This window comes from Trichechus manatus, unplaced genomic scaffold (assembly GCF_000243295.1).
Source record: "Trichechus manatus latirostris isolate Lorelei unplaced genomic scaffold, TriManLat1.0 scaffold00140, whole genome shotgun sequence".
Lineage (NCBI taxonomy): Eukaryota > Metazoa > Chordata > Mammalia > Sirenia > Trichechidae > Trichechus > Trichechus manatus.
In genome coordinates, this window is record NW_004444076.1 from 5,330,412 (window position 1) to 5,346,955 (window position 16,544).

The window sequence follows — 16,544 nt, forward strand, 5'->3', positions numbered from 1 at the left end:
ACTGAAGTGTGAGCAAAGCTCCACTTTGCAATTTTTCTTTTTTATCTAAAAGCATGTATCACCTCCCCTGAAGATTTATTAATGCCTTCCAGTTCCAGGGAAGATTTGCACCAAGCTCACTAGGCAAGGTTGAGTTCTAACACACCACTGCTGTCTGCTGTGTCTACTACTTGGTTGACTATCACCTGTCTAGGTTGTTGTGACAGGATTGCTCAGTGGCTTAGCGTTTGGACAGGGTGACCTACTCCCCTTTCCCCACACAAAGTGTATGAACATGGCTGAGATTTTGCAAGCCTTTCCAGGCACCACAGATCTCAGAAAGCCCTGCAACTGGGAGCAGTTCAATTTCAATCAGACGGCAGCCTCAGTTATTGCCTGGCACTCTAGGGAAGGGAAGCTGGCAGTTGTGGGGACTACATTTGTCCCAGCTGTCCTCTGGCAACCCTCTTCCTCCACCAGCTCCCAACAAAGACATTTAATCCCTTTCTTCCACTACCCTCAGACCTACTTGGCCGGGCTTTGAGACGACAGAGACTGGAGTACAATCCGACCTAAGTCACCTACCATTGAGCAACCGCCAGAGCACTTGCGCTCCAGTGCCGGGCCCGGCGTGCGGCGGGTAGGCAGACGCGTCCGGAGCGGCGCTCCCAGCCCGTGAGGCGCGCTCTCGGGGCGATGGTTCTTAAAGCCTCCGCTTCCTTAGCGCTTCTTGTCTTGAGGCGTGGGCGCGCGCCGAGCCCGCGGGAACCCGCTCCCTGACAGGCCCGCTTGAGGGAGCGCGCACGCTCCGCCTCTTCCCGCCTCCTCGGTGCGCGTCCCGCCCCCTTGAGCTGCGATACGTCGAGCGCTCAACGTCGGAGGACTTTGTCCCAGAGTAAGCCCTCTCGCGTGACCTTTACCCTCTATTCCGCACCTCCAGCGGCCGGCCCGGAGAGCGTGCGGCGGTTGGGTGTCAGCTCCCCTGCTGCCCTCATCCCTCCCTACACCCGGCTTTCCCTCTCCTAGCCCCTCCGCGGCTCTTAGTCATGGCGGCTTTCAGCAAGTCCATCCCTCATAACTGCTACGAGATCGGCCACACTTGGCAACCTTCCTGCGGGATCTCCTTCCTGCAGATCACCGGGGGCGCCCTGGAGGAGTCCCTGAAGATCTATGCCCCTCTGTACTTGGTGAGACCCCTTCAGCCTCTCCTCCAGGACGAGTTTTGTTTGGAGGGTGGGCTGGGCCGTGCTGTTGGGGTTCCCGAGGAGCCCTGGGGTACGGGCGTTCTGCCGGTTTCTCACTTTGAAGGATCAGAGTGTTTTGGGGGACGGGATCCCAAATCCTACACGGGGGAAAGGGGAGGGAATTAGAGGTTTGACCTGGCCTCCGATTGCCTGTTACTGGGAAGAGGATGGGCTCCCAACTTTAGGATTAAGTTCAGGACACTTAAAAACGTGTATTCAGGGACCTGCGTTATTTTTCCTCTCCCCTGCCTAGTGATGGAGAGGTGTTTGTAGGTCAGCGAGGCGATGAGAATGGCCTGCAACCTTTCCTCATCTAATTCTCCCTCTTTTTTCTTCTTTTTTTAAACTGCAGATTTGACAGTAAGTCCCTGTGGTCTCAGGTCTGGTCGCAGTTTTGGATGACAGTGTTGTGACTTGAGGGTTTTGCAAATATTTTTGCAAGTTCACAAAATAGACTCCTGTTTGAGATTTTGCTGGTGATTAAAAGGGCAGTTCCAGTCTTAGAGTCAATGAAGGTGATTAGAAGGTCTGACTTAAGGTTCTTTTATTACATAGTTTTATGTGAGATAATCTCTAAGTTTGTAGAGTTTTTAATAGAGAATATTTGGAGCTATATGTAACACTGAAACTATTAAAGAAGCTTGTTCTTAAATGTTCTCATCTTCTTTTCAGTTACCTTGTCCTTAGTATTAAACACGTACTACTTTGGTTACTGAAATTCATTTATCTTATTTTTTTGCCTTATATAATCTGTGTCCTAAGAACACAGAGATCGTATTTTTGTATAATTCTTAAAAGTTTCATTGTGTTCAGTGGATGATTAATTAATTCTTCTCATTGAAATAATGATTTGGATTTATACTCTTAATATGCCTGAAAGTGTATCATGGCCATATCTAGTACTACTTGAAAAGTCTGATCATTTATTACATAGATAACACAGTAGATGATGGGGACCTTCTTTGAGATTACGGATGACAGTTTCATTTTTATCATATATACCAGTGCTTTGATGTGTGTTAGGAATCACCTGGGGATCATATTAAAACGGGGATTCTGATTCGGTAGGGCTGAGTAGAGCCTGAGATTCTGCATTTCTAACAAGCTCCCAGGTAATGTTGATGCTGCTAGTAGAGGCTGATCGTAAATTTAATTTTGGAGGTGGAAATTGCTGGCCTAATTTTCTATGGCAAAGATCCATGTTTATCTGCTTTTTGACGTGAATTGGCCAGTCTTTGGCCCAGTTTTGTTTATTTTTTTAATAGAATATACAAACATTATTATGTTTTTGACATATTCAACTATACAAAAGAACGTTCCCACCCTCAGGGGATTATGATCTAGATGGGGAGAGAGTTTATGCTATGTAATTTCTCCCTTTGAAAATCTGTAGCATTTATATTGTGCCTCATTTCATTCATTCAACAAATATTTGTTGAGTGCCTGGTATTTGCCATATATACAGTCTAGTGGCGGTCTGTACAGGGAACTAGACAGTTTATTGGGTACGTTCCATGGTAGAGGGTTCAGGGGAGCACAGGAACGTAGGTTCTCCTATTCCAGCAAGGTGTGGTGGGGGTGGGAGTGAGGTCAGGAAAAGCATAGAGTTTGCGTTTTACTATTTTATCTCTAACTAGATTAAATACTTCTTTTTAAATTTTATTTTAACAATTTTTAGGTTTACAATTCAGTAACACTAATCACATTCACGGCGTTGTGCAACCATCACCACTATCTAGTTCCAAAGCTTTTTCATCTTCCCAAACAGAAACTTTGTAGCCATTGAAGAATCACTCCCCTTTCTCCCTTCCTGCCATCCTCCCATAACCTCTGTTCTACTTCCTTTTTGTAAAATTTTTTTAAAAAAACTTATTGTTCTTTAGATGAAGGTTTACAGAACAAGTAGTTTCTCATTAAACAGTACACATATGGTTTTATGGCAATGGTTAACAACCGCACAACATGTCAACACTGTCCCTTTTCAACCTTGGGTTCGCTATTACCACTGTCCTGTCCCCTCCTGCCTTCTCGTCCTTGTCCCTGGACTGTAGTGCCCCATTAGTCTCGTTTGTTTATGGGGCTGTCTAATCTTTGGCTGAATGGTGAACCTCAGGAGTGACTTCATTACTGAGCTAGAAGAGTGGGGGCCATAGTCTAGGGGTTTCTCCAGGCTCTGACAGGCCAGTAACTCTGGTCTTTTTTTGTGAGTTAGAATTTTGTTCTACGTTTTTCTCCAGGTGTGTCCAGGACCCTCTGTTGTGATCCCGGTCAGAGCAGTCAGTGGTGGTAGCTGGGCACCATCTAGTTGTACTGGACTCAGTCTGGTGGAGGCCATGCTACTTGTGATCCGTTAGTCCTCTGGATTAATCTTTCCCATGTATCTTGTTTTCTTCATTCTCCTTTACTCCCGAAGAGGTGAGACCAGTGGAATATCTTAGATGGCTGCTCACAGGCTTTTAAGACCCCAGACGCTACTCACCAAGGTAGAATCTTTTATCTGTGTTATGCCAATTGAGCTGGATGTTCCCCGAGACCATGATCCCCACAGCCCTCTGCCCAGCAATTCAGTCCTTCAGGGAATTTGGATATGTCTAGCTTCCATGACCTCTCCTTGTACAAGTTGTGCTGGCTTCCCCAGTGTTGTGTACTGTCTTACCCTTCACCAATGTTACCACTTATCTGTTGTCTATTTAGTATTCCCCCCCCACCCTCATCCCTCATAACCAACAAAGATAGTTTTTGTGTGTGTGTAAACTTTCTCATGAGTTTTTACAGTAGAAGTGTCATACAATATTTGTCCTTTTGTGATTGACTTATTTCACTCAGCATAATGTCCTCCAGTTTCATCCATGTATGAGATGCTTCACAGATTCATCGTTGTTCTTTATCATTGCATAATACTCCATTGTGTGTATGTACCATAGTTTGTTTATCCATTCATCTGTTGATGGGCATCTAGGTCGTTTCCATCTTTTGCTATTGTGAACAGTGCTGCAATGAACATGGGTGTGCATATGTCTATTTGTGTGATGGCTCTTATTTCTCTAGGATATATTCCTAGGAGTGAGATGGCTGGATTGTATGGTTATTTCTATTTCTAGCTTTCTAAGGAAGCGCATATCATTTTCCAGAATGGTTATATCATTTTGCATTCCCACCAGCAGTACGTAAGAGTTCCGATCTTCCCACAGCCTCTCCAACATTTGTTATTTCCAGTGTTTTTGATTTGTGCCAGTAATGCTGGGGTGTGATGGTATCTCATTGTGGTTTTAATTTGCATTTCTCTAATGGCTGGTGATTGCGAGCATTTGCTCATGTGTCTTTTGGCCACTTGAATGTCTTCTGTGGTGAAGTGTCTGTTCATTTCCTTTGCTCATTTTTTAATTGGATTATGTGTCTTTTTGTTGTAGAGGTGTTGGATTTTCCTGTAGATTTTAGAGATTAGACCTTTGTCTGATCTGTAATGTCCAAAATTTTTTTCCCAGTCTGTAGGTTCTCTTTTTACTCTTTTTGGTGAGGTCTTTTGATGAGCGTAAGTGTTTAATTTTTAGAAGATCCCAGTTATCTAGCTTATCTGCTGGAGTTTGTGTGCTGTTGGTTATGGTTTGTATCCTGTTAATGCTGTGTATTAGGGCCTGTAGCATGGATCATCCCTTTAATCATTATATAATGTCCTTCTTTGTCTTTTATTGTGGGTTTTATTTTAAAGTCTGTTTTATTTGAGATTAGTATTGCCACTCCTCTTTTTTGGTGGCTGTTTGCTTGATATATTTTCTTCCATCCTTTGATTTTTAATAAATGTACATCTTTGTTTCTAAGATGTGTCTCTTGTAGACAGCGTATTGATGGATCCTGTTTTTTATCTATTCTGTCACTCTCCGTCTCTTTATGGGTGCATTTAGGCCATTTGCATTCGGTGTAATTATTGATAGGTGTGAGTTTATTGCTTTCGTTTTGTAGTGCTTTTTTTTTGTGGTGCTGACGTTTTCTTTGTTCCTCTTCCTCTCCTGTGCTGAATTTCTTTTGTTTGTGGATTTTTTTTTCCTTCATTTTTTCTGCTTTTGTAGGTTTTGTTTTTACTGAGACTTTATGTTTTTCTTCTTTATTTTGATGAGTAGGTTTGTTAACGTTCTTTGTGGTTACCTTGAAATTCACCCTTATCTTCCTAGGTTTGAACCAGTCTATTATTACTTGGTATTGCCTTGCCTTCCTCTCCATTAGAAGGTTCTATACCCACACCGTTTATTCTCTCTTTTATTGTTCTGATGTTGTTGTCATTTACAGATTAACCTCTCTGGTTCCCTGTTGTAATTCTTTTGGTTTTGGATAGTCTTTAAGAGTTCATCTCCTAGGTTGGTATCTGGCTGGTACAATCCTGCATCTTAGATTCAGCCTGTGGTCTGATGTTGTTTGTTCTTGGACTGAAGGACTCCCTTTAATAATTGTTGTAAGTTTGGTTTGGTTTTTACATAGTCCCTTAATTTCTGTTTATCTGGAAATGTCCTAATTCACCATCATATTTGAATGAGAGTTTTGCAGAATATATTATTCTTGGCTGGCAATTTTTTTCTTTCAAGGTTTTATATGTATCATCCCATTGCCTTCTTGCCTGCATGATTTCTGCTGAATAATCCGAGCTTAGTCTTATTGTTTCTCCTCTGTATGTGACTTTTTGTTTTTCTCAAGCTGCTCTCAGGATTCTTTGTCTTTGGTTTTAGAGAGAGTGATTATGATATGCCTTGGTGATTTTCTTTTGGGGTCTATCCTATATGGGGTTCGTCGAGCTTCTTGGATGGTCAGCTTTTCATCTTTCATGATATTGGTGAAGTTTTCTGTCAGCAATTCTTCAATGATCCTCTCTGTGTTTTCTGTTTTCTCCCCCGGTTCTGGAACTCCTATCACTCACAAATTTTTGCCTTTGATTTTATCCCACATAATTCTAAGGGTTTTTTCATTTTTCTTTGTTCTTTTTTCTGATTTTTCTTCAATCAGAGTTGTATCCAAGTGTTTGTCTTCAATTTCGCTGATCCTGCCTTCTATCATTTCAAACCTGCTCCTCAATCCTTCTGTGATACTGTCCATTTCTGAAATCTTGTTTATCTTTTGGATTTATAGTTGTTGTTTTTGTATGATTTTTGGTTCTGAATTTTTTTTAGCATTTTGTTCCTGTATTATTTTCCTGAATTCTTCCATTTTTTTGTCTGTATTTTCCATGAATTTGTCTTGCCTTTTCCATGAATTTTTCTATTTTTTCCTCATTTTTGTTTGCCTTTTGGTTGAACTCTTGGATAGCTGTGTGACATCTCTACCCCTTCTAGCCAGCCTGTACTTCATGGCCTGGGAACAACTCCCCCAGTCCTTGCACCCACACTAGTGGGATCCCTGGGGGCTTTGCTATTAGAGATTTGAATTTCCTGTCAGGTATTTCTAGTGCCTTTTCTTTTACTGAAAAGTCATCTGATGTTTTATTTTGGACGCCTACTGAGACCATCTTGTCTTTTTTTTTATATGTTGTGATATTGTCTCCTGCCTTCAGGACATTCAGTAGTTATTTTCCTGGTTTATTGATTGTAGATTTGTTTGTTTTGTTCTGCTTTTTTGTTTTATTTGGTTATGTCTGAGCAGGTGGGCTGTGCATTTTTTGTTGTTTGCTCATCTGTGATCTCGGTACCTTTCGTCTCCTCCAGTGGGCAGAGACAGTTGCTCAGGTATGGTACAGCAGGGCAGTCCAGCTGAAGGGGAGTTGCTGGAATGGGTTGTTTGTGGCGCGTACTAGGGCTGACATGGCAGGCTGGGAATCAGTGCAGGGCAGGTTCTGGTAGGCCGTGCCTGTGCAGCTCAAGGGTGTGATGTTCAGCATATGGTGCAGGTAGACAGGAAGGAGGTGGGAGATTGTGATGTGTCTAGCTAAGATGGGTATGGGAAAGAGGAGAGAGAGGAGAGAGAAACAGGAGCCAAAAACTATAAACAAGCAAAAAAGAGTGCTAAGGGAGCTTGCCGTTGGAGTGGAGAGATGAGAGACTTTGAGAAATGGAGAAAAACAAAAAGGAAAAAAAAGAAAGAGGGTAAAATTAAAAAAATGAATAAAGAAAAATTAGGAAAAACAAAAAAGAAAAGCAAAGCCCTCAGGGATCCCACCAGTGTAGGTGCAAGGACTCGGGAAGTTGCTCCCAGGCGATGAAGTACAGCCTGGCTAGAAGGGGTAGAGGTGTCACACAGTGCCAGGTATTCAGGAGACAGGAAGAGAAGGTAAGTATAGAGAGATGATAAACTGAGAAAGAAAGACAAAAAGGGAAAAAGAAAAGAAAAGAAACAAAATAAAAACAAACAAACAGAAAACCAAGAAAAAAGAAATGCTCTCTGGGGTCCTACTGAGCATCTGTGCAGTCTGAGGGAATAGCTCCCAAGCCACACAGCACTGCCCAGCTAGAAGGAGGTCCCAAGCTGAGAAAAGAAAAAGAAAACAAACGAACAAATCAAAACAAACAAAGTCCTGTGGATCCCACCAGCCTGGTGATGCAGGTCAGGAAGCAGTTCCACAGTCAAGTGGCATTTCACAGCCTTTTAGAAAGAAGCAAAGATGGCGCATGGAGCCAGGTATTTGAGAGAAAGGAGGGGTAGGTGGTGAGAGATTTGGAACAAACCCAAAGAAACAGATAAAAGCAACACCAGCAGCCAATAAAAGGCACTCAGGGAGCCAGCCAGTGTGGGCGGGTGGCATCCAGGCGGCACCGGGGTAAAGCTGGTGCTTCCCGGCCAAGAGACTGTGGCTGCAGGAAGCAGAGGAGGCCGAGTGGGGGTGAAGAATGGTGGGGGGTGGGAAAGCGTATATCGTTGGTTACTGGTTGGTCTGTCTCCTGCTGGAAGCTCCGTGAAGCTGCTTTCCCATACCCCCTGTTCGCTGATCTTCGATAGGAGTCCAAGATGGCTGATCTGTGCTGCGTTATCTGATAGGGGATGTCTGCATGTATCTGTCCTCACTCTCTGCTCTCTGTCAGTTTCTTATTCCATTTGGTGCTTGGCTGAGTTCTTTATTTCTTCATGTGATGCCTAGGGTTTCAGGATTGAAGTGTGTCTCTGACTTAGTTTTTCAGATCTTTGCTGTGGAGGGACAGTGTGGTGCTTCTGTCTATAGCGCCATGTTGCCCGGAACAGATTCTATTCTACTTCTGTCTCTATGATTTGCCTAATCTAGATATTTCATGTAAGTGAATTCATATAATGTTTGTCATTTTGTGTTTGGCTTATTACACATAACGTAATGTTTTCAGGGCTTATCTGTGTTGTAGCATGTATCAGAACTTCATTCCTTTATATGGCTAAATAATAGTCTATTGCATGTATATACCACATTTTGTTTATCCATGTATCTGTTGACAGAAATTTGGATTGTTTACACCTTTTGGTTATTGTAAATAATGCTGCTGTGAACATTTGTGTACAAGTATCTATTCAAGTCCCTACTTACAATTCTTTTGGATATAAACATAGGAGTGGAATTGCTGGGTCACATGGAGCAGTTCTACTCTGCACACATGGAATTGCCACGAGTCAGAATCCACTCGGTGGCAACTAACAACAAGGTAATTCTAAATTTAACTTTTTGAGGAACCACTAAATGGTTTTCCACAGTGGCTATACCATTTTACATTCCCACCAGTAGTACATGAGGGTTCTATTTTCTTCACATCCTTGTCAGCACTTGTTATTTTCTGTTGTTTTAATAATAGCCATTCCCCTTTGAGTGAAGTAGTATCTCATTGTGGTTTTCATTTGTATCTCCCTAATGATTGATTGTGGGGAAGGCACAGGACTGGGCAGTGTTTATTTTCGCTGTGCAGCAGGTTGCCGTGAGTTGGTGGCCAACTTGATGGCAGCTAACAACAGTGATGACTAATGATGTTTAATATTTTTTCACATGCTTGCTGACCATCTGTATATTTTTGAGAAGTGTCTATTCAAGTCCTTTGCCCATGTTTTAATTGGGATTCTTTTGTCTTTTTTTATTGAGTTGTAGGAGTTCTTTATATATTCTGGATATTAAATCCTTATCAGATATATGTTTCCCAAATATTTTCATCCATTCTGTAGGTTGTCTTTTCACTTTTTTAATAATATCCTTTGATGCACAAAAGTTTTTAATCTTGATAAAGTCTGGTTTATCTGGGACAGGTTCCTTGGAGGAAGTGGCATTTGATTTGGCCCTTGAATATAGGAATGAATACATCTTGTAGTATATATTTATGAAGTATCTGTTCTTAATAGAAGGAGTCCTGGTGGTGCAGTGGTTAAAGCACTCACCAGCGAACCGAAATGTCAAGGTTTGAACCCACCAGCCACTCCACAGGAGAAAGATATGGCAGTCTGTTTCTGTAAAGATTTTTGGAAACCCTGTGGGACAGTTCTACTCTGTCCTATATAAGGTTGCTGTGAGTCAGAGTTGACTCAATGGCAATGAGTTTGACTTTGAATTCTTAATAAAGAGAAAGGGGAATAGTGTGAACCAAGGTAGAAATGTAAGTGGCTGTGTAAGAGAAACACTGTGTTTATCAGTTGGCTAAAACAGAGGGACTTATGAGGGATAATAACTCCTGTTCATTGAACACTTACATGCTTAATCCATAACATATTTTGTTTTATTTAATCCTTACACAGTTTCATCTATCATTCTCATTTCATATGTAAGAAAACTGAAGGTTAGAGAGATTAAGAGATTTACAAGATTCAGATCTAGTAAGAGAAAGGGACAGGATTCAGTTCTAGGTCTTTTTGCCTTAAAGATAGGCTGAAGTCCAAGTTAAAGGAGCCATTGACTTTTTTTTTTTTTTGAGCAAAAGGGTTATGAGTATACAATGATGCTTTAAGATGATGACTCTAGTAGCACTTGGTTGACTGGATTGGAGAAACTGTGTAGGAGTTGATGTAGTAGATTCACCCAGTGGTAGAAAACAGTCAGAGCTCCTGTGGAATCCCTGCTCTGCAATTTACTAGCAGTGTGATCTTGGGAAACTTACTTCACCTCTTTGAACCTTATTCTCCTTGCTTTGCAGAAAATAATTATACCCATACTTATAGGGCTGTTGTGAGGATATAAATGGGATAATGGTGTGTAGGAATAGCAGTAGTCACATAGTAGGCCTTAATAAGTGAAATGTTGTTATAATTGAAATAGTGTGTTATGATCAGTGCCTCTATCTCTTATTAGAACGGTTCATATTCAGAACTAGTATAGTACTTCAGTAAGTGCTTAGTAAGTATCTGAATGAATAAATAAATGAATGAATGAATGAGTGAGGAGATATTTGGCAGGTCTAAGGTTATGCCAAAGAGAATGGAAGGGCAGTTCTGTTCAAGTTCTTAGGTGTCTTCCCTAGAGAAGGAAAATTTCACTAACCTAGGCAATGCCAAGATCTTTCTTAATTACGTTTTACCTAGGTAGCTTTCTTTAGGGCCTCCAGATTTAGGTATTGGCCTTCACCTTTTAGCTGAGTCCATAGAACCTTTTGTATTTTGGGGAAGGAATGATTGAACAAATCTGACTTTTCATTGACCTGCAGATGTTTAGGCCATTTTTCAGGGAATGAAAATGTTTACTCAGTATTACCGTATAATCTAACAGGTTTGTTAGATTATACAGGGTTAGTTCCATCACCTCTCGGCTCTGAATAAACATTTAAGCAAGAGTTCGAATTCCTAGGAATAAAAAAGAATTTATCTACAGTCTTCAGTTAGTTGCCAAAGACTTGAAAACCACTGACTATGAGGAAATCAGTTCAGTGATATGGATTGAGTTTTTTTTGAGGCAGTGGTTTAGCAAGTTTTCTAGAGAAAATGAGAGAAACCAGCAATGAGACTTTTCAAAGTTCTTGGTAATGGACAGTTGTTTTTGTTTTTTTGTTAAAAACAACCAAAAGCCAAAAACAAAACAAAACAAAAAAACAAACCACTGAAATCGTTAAGAATACAAAACTGCTGAAAATATCTGCCTGGATTGTGTGACCTTTGGAGACCATGGAATTATTTATCTGTGTACTAATTCCCTTTTGATTTTTGCCCGAGGCCTAGTTTAGGGGGTGGAATTGAGGGGCTCACTTTATCTCTATTCAGTGGTTGTACATGATTTGTTTTTAATCCCTTTGGAGATAAAACAAGTCATTTGGTCTTTTTTCCTTTTAAATGAGTAGTTAAATGATGAATTTTCCTATTCATTAACATATAACATTTTGAGTTTGTTGAGCTTGTTTCTCACATGACTTCTTGTTATTCTTTGGTCTCTGTTGAGTGCAAAGTACAACTTTCAGCACATCATTTGGAGTTGAAGGTCGAGGATTTACAATTGCACTAAATACTTGCCTCAACTCATTCTCTTCTGTAGCAACTCTCTCTGTATGTAGCGGGCCAAATCTGGTATACTATTATTTGCTCCTTTAGTTATCACAGGTCAGGAATAAAAATAATAAATATTGGAGTTTAGCATCTAAATGATTGTGATCCATTGCTGTTCATGTTTCTGGGTCAGTATATCCTCATGAAAACAGATATTTGGCTGAGTAAGAAAAGTTTAAAAAGCTTTCAGATCATCAATAAGTATCTTTCAATGGCAGCGTTTTTTCCTTTTCATGGTTACTACAAAATTCTCTTAAAATCAAAAGGAATGGTCCTCTACCTGGGAAAGTTTATCCTCTTCAATAAAATGTGTTTTGGTAGAGAGACACCCACCTGTAGGAGTGAGCGGCCAAATCCATACTGGTAATCCCTGTGGTGACAGATTTTTCATCAGATTGCCTTCATACTCAACTGTAGTTGATTTCATTATAATACGCATTATTTATAATCACACTTTTTATTTATTTCTTAGAAAATTATATTTGTCATAAAATTTTTTTGACTGTTTAGTTAAATATTGATAGAAATACATACACTAATATACTGTGAGATTGGATAATTAGGTTTAGTAATATCTGAATGGTTTAAGTGCTCGACAGCTAACTGAAAGGTCAGCAGTTCGAACCCGCCAGCTGCTCGAGAAAGAAAGATGTGGCAGTCTGCTTCCGTAAAGATTAAAAAAAAAAAATACCAAACTTGTTGCCATTGTTGCCGTTGAGTCAGTTCGATTCCCACTCATAGTGGATTCAAACTGGTGGATTCAAACTGCCGGCCTTTTTGTTAGTAGCCAAGCTCTTAACCACTGCACCACTAGGGCTCCTTGTAAAGATTACAGCCTTGGAAACCCTATGGGGCAGTTCTACCCTGTCCTGTAGGGTCACTATGAGTCAGAATCAATTAGACAGCAGCAGGCTTTTTATTCATTTTACTGTGGAGTCCCTGGGTCGTGCAAATGGTTAATGCACTTGCTGCTAACCAGAAGATTGGTAGTTCGAGTCCACCCAGGGGCTTCTTAGAAGAAAGACCTGGCAGTCTCCTTCCGTAAAACAGCCACTGAAAAGCCTATGGTGTACAGTTCTACTGTGACACACATGGGGTCGCCATGAGTCTGAATTGACTTGACGGCAGCTGGTTTGGGTTTTAAGTTTTTTATTCATTTACTAGGGGGAAGTGGTTGTTCTGTGGTAGGATTCCTGCCTTCCATGCAGGAGATGCGGGCCAATGCACTTCATGCTCACCACCACCTGTCTGTAAACGGAGGTTTGCGTGTTGCTGTGATGCTGTACAGATTTTCAGCGGAGTTCAGGAAGAAAGGCTTGGTGATCTACTTTTGAAAATCAGCCAGTGAAATCTGTGGATCACGCTGGTCCAGTCCACAACTGATCATGGGGATAGCACAGGACTGGGCAGTGTTTTGTTCATTTTTTTTTTTTTTAAATTTCATTTGCTTTATTCTTTTTTAACAGATTTATTGAGGTGTAATTTGCATACTTTATAGTTCACTCATTTTAGTGTACAATTCAGTGGTTTTTAGAATACTTACAGAATTTTGCGACCATCATCATAATTTAATTTTATAACATTTCCATCACCCCAAAAAGAAACCTTATGTCTGTTTGCAGTCACTCTCCATTCCCACCCCAGCATCCAGTAAACCAATAATCTGCTTTCTAAAGTACTTTGCCTTTTCTGCACATTTCATATCAGTGGAACCATGCAATGTTTTATTTCTTAATCTGGATGATAGATTATTATTTATGGTTTAGATATATTACATAGAGTTCTTGGTTCCTAGTAAATGAATGAATAAAAACTTGAAAAACAAAGAAAATCTAAGTACCTGTATAGAGAATTTTCTTATGAGTTCCGAATTTTAAAATTAAAAAAAAAATTTTTTTATTGTACTTTGGATGAAGGTTTACAGAACAGTTTCTCATTAAACGGTCAGTACACATATTGTTTTATGACATTGGTTAACAACCCTACAACATGTCAATACTCTCCCTTCTCGACCTTGAGGACCTTATTTTGGTGAAAATATACATAGCCAAAGTTACACCTTTTTGAAAGTTTCTATGTGTACAATTCAGTGACATCGATTACATTCTTCCAGTTGTGCTGCTATTCTCACTATCCTTTTCCAGATTATTCCATCACCATTATCTTCAACTCACTGTCCCCTAGGCTTCCCATCAAGCCTTTTGAATTGCTTTGTCAATTTGATCTCACATAGGTAATTCTTTTTTTTTGTACCTTAGATGAAGGTTTGCAGAACAAATAGTTTCTCATTAAACAGTACACATATTGCCCTATGACAATGGTTAACAACCCCGTGACATGTCAACACTGTCCCTTCTCAACCTTGGTTTCCCTATCATCAGCTTTCCTGTTCCCTCCTGCCTTCTAGTCCTTGTCCCTGGCCTGCTGTGCCTCATTAGTCCTGTTTTATTTTATGAGGCTTTCCAGTCCCCGAGTGAATGGTGAACTTCAGGAGTGACTTCACCACTGAGCTAAAAGGTTGTCCGGGGGCTAATACTCTTGGGGTTTCTCCAGTCTCTGTCAGGCCAGTAAATCTGGTCTTTTTTGGTGAGTTAGAATTCTGTTCTACATCCTTTTCCAGCTCTGTCCAGGACCCGCTATTGTGATCCCAGTCAGAGCAGTCAGTGGTGGTAGCCAGGCACCATCTAGCTGTACTGGATTCAGTCTGGTGGAGGCCGTGGTAGCTGTGGTCCATTAGTCCTTCGGACTAATCTTATCCTCATATCTTGTTCTCTTCATTCTCCCTTGCTTCCGAAGGGGTGAGACCAGTGGAGTATCTTAGATGGCTGCTCAGAGGCTTTTAAGACCCCAGACACTACTCACCAAGGTAGAATGTAGAACATTTTCTTTATAAACTGTGTTCTACCAGTTGAGCTAGATGTTCCCTGAGACCATGGTCCCCACAACCCTCTGCCCAGCAATTTAGTCCCTCAGGGAGTTTGGAAGTATCTATAGAGTTTCCATCACCTTTCCTTGTACAAGTTGTGCTGGTTTCCCCAGTAGTGTGTACTGTCTTACCCTTCACCAAAGTTAACACTTATCTATTTAGATCCCCCCCCAACCCTCCCATCCCTTATAACCAACAAAGATTGTTTCTTTTTGTGTGTAAACTTTTACATGAGTTATACACTAAAGGCCTCTTACAATATTTGTCTTTTTGTGATTGACTCATTTCACTCAGCATAATGTCCTCCAGTTTCATCCATCTTATGAGATGCTTCACAGATTCATCATTGTTCTTTATCTTTGTATAATACACCATTGTGTGTATGTACCATAGTTTTGTTTATCCATTCGTTGATGTGCATCTAGGGTGTTTTCATCATTTTGCTATTGTAAACAGTGCTTCAATGAATATGGGTGTGCATATGTCTATTAGTGTGATGGCTCTTATTTCTCTAGGATATATTCCTAGGAGTGGGATTGCATTTTGTACTACTTTTTTTTTTTTTGGTGGTGGTGACATTTTCTTTGTTCTTCTTACTCTCCTGCGCTGAGTTCCTTTTGTTTGTGGATTTTTTTTTCATTTCTTTTGTTTTTGTAAGTTCTGTTTTTACTGAGACTTTATGGTTTTCTTCTTTATTTTGATGAATAGGTTTGTTAATGTTCTTTGTGGTTACTTGAAATTTACCCTTAACTTCCTAGATTTGAACCAGTCTGTTATTACTTGGTATCGGTTGACTTCCTCTCTATTAGAAAGTTCTATACCTACACCATTTATTCCCTCTTTTATTGTTCTGATGCTGTGGTCATTTACAGATTAACCTCTCTGGTTCCCTGTTGTAATTCTTTTGGTTTTGCATAGTCCTTAAGAGTTCATTTCCTAGGTTGGTATCTGGCTAGTACAATCCTGTGTCCTGTTTTCAGCCTGTGGTCTGATGTTTGTTCTCAAACTGAAGGACTCCTTTAATAAGTCTTGCAAGTTTGGTTTGGTTTTTACATAGTCCCTTAATTTCTGTTTATCTGGAAACGACCTAATTTCACCATCATATTGGAACGAGAGTTTTGCAGGATATATTATTCTTGGCTGACAATTTTTTTCTTTCAAGGTTTTATATATGTCATCCCATTGCCTTCTTGCCTGCATGGCTTCTGCTGAATAATCTGAGCTTAGTCTTATTGTTTCTTCTCTGTATGTGACTTTTTGTTTTTCACGAGTTGCTCTCAGGATTCTTTGTTTGTCTTTGGTTCTAGTGAGTGTGATTATGATATGCCTGGTTGATTTTCTTTTCAGGTCTGTCCTATACAGGGTTTGTTGAGCTGCTTGGATGGTCAGCTTTTTATCTTTCATGATATTTGGGAAGTTTTCTGTCAGCAGTTCTTCAATGATCCTCTCTGTGTTTTCTGTTTTCTCCCCCTGTTCTGGAACTCCCATCACTCACAGATTTTTGGTTTTGATTGTATCCCATATAATTCTCAGGGTTTCTTCATTTTTCTTCATTCTTTTTTCTAATTTTTCCTCAAACAGAGTTGTATCCAAGTGTTTTTCTTCAGTTTCTGTGATCCTACCCTCCATTGTTTCAAACTGCTCATCAGCCCTTCTATGACACCGTCCATTTCTGAAATCTTGTTGTTTATCTTTTGGATTTCTAATTGTTGTTTTTGTATGATTTCTAGTTGTGAATTTGTGTTAGCGTCTTGTTCCTGTATTATTGTCTTGAATTCTTCCATTTTTTTTGTCTGTATTTTCCCTGAATTTGTCAGTTTTTTCCTCATTTTTGTCTGCTTTTTGCTTCAATTCTTGGATAATTCTGAATATTAGAGATTTGAATTCCCTATCAGTTAGGTCTAGTGCCTTTTTTTCTACCAGAAAGTCATCTGGTGTTGTATATTTGACACCTACTGGAATCATCCTGTCCTGTTTTTGTAAATGTTTTGATATTGTCTGCTGTCTTC

The 16,544-nt window shown here is 40.3% G+C and overlaps 1 protein-coding gene across 1 annotated transcript in view; it reads left to right on the top strand.

Moving 5' to 3' along the window:
* The first annotated feature begins 913 nt into the window (after window positions 1-913).
* Window positions 914-16,544, top strand: part of TMEM135 (transmembrane protein 135) — a 284,710-nt gene continuing 269,079 nt past the window's right edge. Inside the window, exon 1 of the mRNA XM_004385530.2 lies at window positions 914-1,166. Within this exon, the coding sequence (XP_004385587.1) occupies window positions 1,026-1,166 (141 nt within the window). The 5' untranslated portion in view covers window positions 914-1,025. The remainder of the gene's footprint in view (window positions 1,167-16,544) is intronic.